The sequence below is a fragment of the Lonchura striata genome, chromosome 3 (genome assembly GCF_046129695.1).
Source record: "Lonchura striata isolate bLonStr1 chromosome 3, bLonStr1.mat, whole genome shotgun sequence".
NCBI lineage: Eukaryota > Metazoa > Chordata > Aves > Passeriformes > Estrildidae > Lonchura > Lonchura striata.
Window position 1 is genome coordinate 43,314,155 of NC_134605.1, and position 5,094 is coordinate 43,319,248.

Genomic DNA, 5,094 nt, shown 5'->3' on the forward strand with positions numbered 1-5,094 from the left:
GAGGGAGAATTTAACATTGCCATTTGGGCACTTTGCTGTAAACTCGATTGGGGTAGAGAGAAAATAAAAGGGAACAGAAGGGATAGAGTGGGTTTATGCTTGCATCATATTTCATTGCAGGATTAAGGATGTTTATCTTTCAGCGACATTCGGGTTTCTGTTACTTGATTTCGGATTCAACACAAGCAACCATATATTGGAAACCACGATGAAGCACTACAGTTTTGTAAATAGATTTGGTGGCTGTGATGCCTTTAAGTGCTTTCAGGCCTCTGATTTTTATGCTGCCAGTTGTTGATGACAGAACTGAAGAATAATACAAGTTGGGGAACAGGGCGAGTACTTTTTGATAACAACTTGACAGGAATCGAGAATCTATAGCAGAAGGAATTAGATGGCTGCCAGAGGTAAAGACGAACGCTGCCAGCCTGGAGGATGCAGAAGTTAAACAGAGGAGAAGAAAAGTTGTCTGCTTCTCTGTTGAGCTGTCTGCTCTGCCTTGCGTGAAGGAAATATCTTCACCTGCAGAAATATCTTCACTTGCAGGAGACTCCTCACAGCACAGGGCTTCTAGCCTACTATCTGTCTTCCTTCTTTCCTGACTCCCTAAATTTTCAAAGGATTTACACTTGACCAGTTGTGTCTTCAGAGAAGATCATGCAGGTTGATTTGTATCAACATAGTGTCAGGGCTGCAAATCTGCTTGCATTACTGCCGTTTCTTTCCGGTGGAAACCAAGTATCTGTAAAATCTCCCGAGTGTCCCACATGGAATCTCTGCTTAAATACCCATAGCTGAAGGAGATGAACTGTTCCTTTTCACTTGCATAGTACCTTCAGCTCGTCAGAGATGACTTGCCTGTGAGACCGCACTCCTTTTGGAAAGGGTGAGCCACAGGGATAGCTGAGGTTCCCGTATTGCCTGGCCGAGCTCAGTGGCCAGCAATGGGCACTCGTAATGGCCCCAGCATTCACGACTACGTCAGGCTTCTGGGATCAGACCAGGATTAATCCTTTACCGGGCTTCTCTTCAGGCATTTTTCTGACAGATCTTATCCCGTGCATTTATTTTCCATTTTTAAATCACAGCAAGGAAACGATGCACGGCTTTAACTTGATGTAAAATTGTGGGTTTTGCATGGGCTATCGCCGTGTGCCCTGCCAACCGGGGATCAACCTTGTCACTTCTCTCCCAGTTCCTTTTCTCCCCCTGACCTCACCTACAGCCACGGGAAAGACCCGGGAGAGACGCGTTTCCCTTCGCAGCCGCAAGCCCCGGCACGTGGTGGCCGCGGAGCCGATGGCCGCTCCTCTCCTGCCCCGCTGAGCCCCGCGGGGCTCCGGGTCGCCCCCACCTGCTTTGCCCTTAACGGGGCCGGAGGTGCCGGGGGATTATTTCGGCCCCGGCTGCAGGCGATGGCGGGGGGGGCTCGGCAGACGCGCCTTATACGGCCGGGCGCGGCTCACCTGGGCCGGGGCCAGGAGCGCCTTCTTTGGGCACCGCCGGGCCGGGGCCGCGCCGGGCCCGACGCCCAAATATGGGGACGGCCGGGGCCGCATTCCTGGGGGCCGGTCGCTGCCGCCGCCCGCCGTGATAAAAGGCTCGGCGGCGGCCGCGGCGGCCACGAGTGACCGGCGAGGAGCGGGAGCCTCTCTCTCTGCCTGACGCGCGGAGCCCGCAGCCAGCCCAGGTAAGCCCCGGCCCCGCCGCCACCGCCCGCGGCTCCGGCCGGCCGTGAGGCTCAGCCCCGCTGCCCTGTGCCCCGCAGACACAGCCGAGACCATGTGTGACGAGGACGAGACCACCGCGCTCGTGTGCGACAACGGCTCCGGCCTGGTGAAGGCTGGCTTCGCCGGGGACGATGCCCCCAGGGCCGTGTTCCCCTCCATCGTTGGCCGCCCCCGCCATCAGGTACGGCGCACTCCCCTTCCGAGCCTCCCCGCACGCCCTGCCGCAGCCGTGGCTGCCGATCCCTGCTGCCTTGCAGCCCTCCGCACCCTCCTGTCTTGCTGGGGAGCGCCGTGCTGCTGCCCGTGGAGGGGTTGCTGAGCCCCCGCTTTCCTCCCCTGCAGGGCGTCATGGTGGGTATGGGTCAGAAGGACTCCTACGTAGGAGATGAAGCCCAGAGCAAGAGAGGTATCCTGACCCTGAAGTACCCCATTGAACATGGCATCATCACAAACTGGGACGATATGGAGAAGATCTGGCACCACACCTTCTACAATGAGCTGCGTGTAGCCCCAGAGGAGCACCCCACTCTGCTCACTGAGGCACCCCTTAACCCCAAAGCCAACCGTGAAAAGATGACCCAAATCATGTTTGAGACCTTCAACGTCCCTGCCATGTATGTGGCCATCCAGGCTGTGCTGTCCCTGTATGCCTCTGGCCGTACCACTGGTGAGTGCAAAGTCCTGCTGGCTCCTCTTCCCCAAGCAAGGACGCCCAGAACTGGTCCCTTACGTCTGACAAGCGCTCTGCCCCCCAGGGCAGGGCCCTCTGTGGGCCATATCTCTCATACAGCTGCTCCTTGTCTCCCCAGGTATCGTGCTGGACTCCGGCGATGGTGTGACACACAATGTCCCCATCTATGAAGGGTATGCCCTGCCCCACGCCATCATGCGCTTGGATCTGGCCGGCCGGGACCTCACAGACTACCTGATGAAGATCCTGACTGAGCGTGGCTATTCCTTTGTCACCACAGGTAAGCACCATTCTCTCCTCCAAAATGTTCCCTCTCACTTCCAACCCTTGCACTTCTAGAGATGCTCTCACCCCGTTGCAAGCTCCAAAAAGAGTCCCCAGGGGGAGTTTATGTGTGGTTGGGGGTCTGGAGTCCCAGCAGACCTATGGAGGCTGTGCAAGTTCTCCCTGTGCAAGTGTTCATCCTCTGCAAACACTGATGCCTTTGCTTTCCCCTGACAGCTGAACGCGAGATTGTCCGTGACATCAAGGAGAAGCTGTGCTATGTGGCGCTGGACTTTGAGAACGAGATGGCCACTGCTGCCTCTTCCTCCTCCCTGGAAAAGAGCTATGAGCTGCCTGATGGGCAGGTCATCACCATTGGCAATGAGCGTTTCCGCTGCCCAGAAACCCTCTTCCAGCCTTCCTTCATTGGTGTGTGCCCCCCTCCCTCTCTCTTTCCTTGGCAGCTCTCCCTCTCTCCAGAGTCGCCACACAGAGCTCTCACTTTGCACTTAACCTGCGCCTGCCTCTTTCCCCCTGCTGCCCCCAGGTATGGAGTCTGCAGGTATCCATGAGACCACCTACAACAGCATCATGAAGTGTGACATTGACATCAGGAAGGACCTGTACGCCAACAACGTCATGTCTGGGGGTACCACCATGTACCCAGGTATTGCTGACCGCATGCAAAAGGAGATCACAGCCCTGGCCCCCAGCACGATGAAGATCAAGGTAAGGCTGGAGCAGGAAGCTCCTGGGAGCAGCCTCCTCTCGCCGCCCTGCATGGGGCTGTGCACAGCCCCGTGCCTGCCCCCCGCAGCAGAGTCCTGTGTACTGATCTCAGCTCTCCCGGTGCTTTCCAGATCATTGCCCCACCTGAGCGTAAGTACTCCGTCTGGATCGGTGGCTCCATCCTGGCCTCCCTGTCCACCTTCCAGCAGATGTGGATCACAAAGCAGGAATATGATGAAGCTGGCCCATCCATTGTCCACCGTAAATGCTTCTAAACATGTTTACATGATCACTTTGCCAACCACGCTCAGGATGACAACCTTCAAGGTTGCAGGCAGCCGAGGGCCTGCAACAGCCATATAACTTTCTATTTTGTAACGATTTCTGGTTACTGTTGCCGCAAAGCTCCATGTGACACAGTGTATGTAAAGTGTACATAAATTAATTTATTTTATCTCGTTTTGTTTGTTTTTAAAACCAACGCCCTGTGGAAGGAAACAAAAAACTTCAAGAAGCATTAAATCATCAGTCATTCTGTCACACCCCTAATGCTGTTGTTTGTCGTCATTTGCTCCTCGGGTTCTTCCATCACCTGTGGACGTAGCCTGGGGGCGGTGGGGCAGTTCCCAGATAGGAGCGGGACTAGGAGGGGACAGGACGGCAGCCAGAGGAGCCAGCTCTGTGGCTGCCTGCAGCCTTCCAGGTGCTGTTCGGTGGCACTGAGGGCAGTGCGGGGTGGCCACATGTCACACCACTCTGCTGCAAGGGGCTGCCCTGGCACTCTGCAGTGTGCCAGTCCCGGGCCGGAAAGGGTTACCTGCAGCCTTTGCTTGCAAAACATTCCTTTTGGCTCAGCCTGCCAAAAAAGTAGCCCTGGCATGCTCCCGAGGAAGGCAAGGCCGGGGCTGAGGGCAGGTGGCGGGTGCAGGTTAAATAAAGAGCTTTCCACTCCACTTATGGGAAACCCACCTGCCATCGTGTTGTCCCTGGGGGGCTGAGGGCAGCCAGGGCCACTTCCTCACCCTGCCTGACACGCTTGCCCTTGCCAGTGGTCACGCATGAGGAGCTGCCTGAGAAGGGACCACCCCCTCCTCTGCCCCCTTGAACCACCCCTTCCCGGGATGACATCCTGTACTCTGGAACTCCCCAGGAGCCCGAAGGAAAACCCCAGGGGCTTCCCCTTGCCGCGGGCGTTTGTCTGCCCTGTTTGCCGATGAGGAGGCAGAGCAGACTGGGAGAAGGGAAAGATGCTCCTGGCATGTCTCGCTTCTCTCTCACTGGGGCGAGTGGGCTCTGAGACACCCCCCCCCCCCTTTATTTCCAGCATTTGTGCACACACATGTACACAAACACACCCCCCAGGTGTTCCCTCTGGGAGCCCCACTCCCTCTAGAGCCATCCTAAAGCCCTGCCAGGCTTGGCACATGTTCCTGGGTCAGAACACATGTTCAGGAGCCATCAGCCTTTAAGGGAGAGGACTCCGGGAGCACAGGACCCTGTCATGAAAGCAGTGCCTGAGTTTTGGGGTGTCCTTTTGCCGTGGAAGACAGCAGTACTAGGGGAAAAAAAAAGAGATTATTTTCAGATGAACTTCCAGCCCAGTAAGGCTTTTTGATCTACTGTGGCTATGCTAAGGGTGCTTTTGTTTTGCATTTTGGCTGGTTTTGCTTGCATTAAAGT

The 5,094-nt window shown here is 56.2% G+C and overlaps 1 protein-coding gene across 1 annotated transcript; it reads left to right on the forward strand.

Annotated features, from left to right (window-relative positions):
* Positions 1-1,575: 1,575 nt before the first annotated feature.
* On the forward strand, positions 1,576-3,963 carry ACTA1 (actin alpha 1, skeletal muscle). Its single transcript, XM_021527132.2, has 7 exons — positions 1,576-1,690; positions 1,769-1,911; positions 2,073-2,397; positions 2,540-2,701; positions 2,923-3,114; positions 3,233-3,414; positions 3,546-3,963. Exons 2-7 carry the CDS (start codon positions 1,783-1,785, stop codon positions 3,687-3,689), a joined length of 1,134 nt encoding a protein of 377 aa, XP_021382807.1. The 5' UTR covers positions 1,576-1,690; positions 1,769-1,782; the 3' UTR covers positions 3,690-3,963.
* Positions 3,964-5,094: the final 1,131 nt, after the last annotated feature.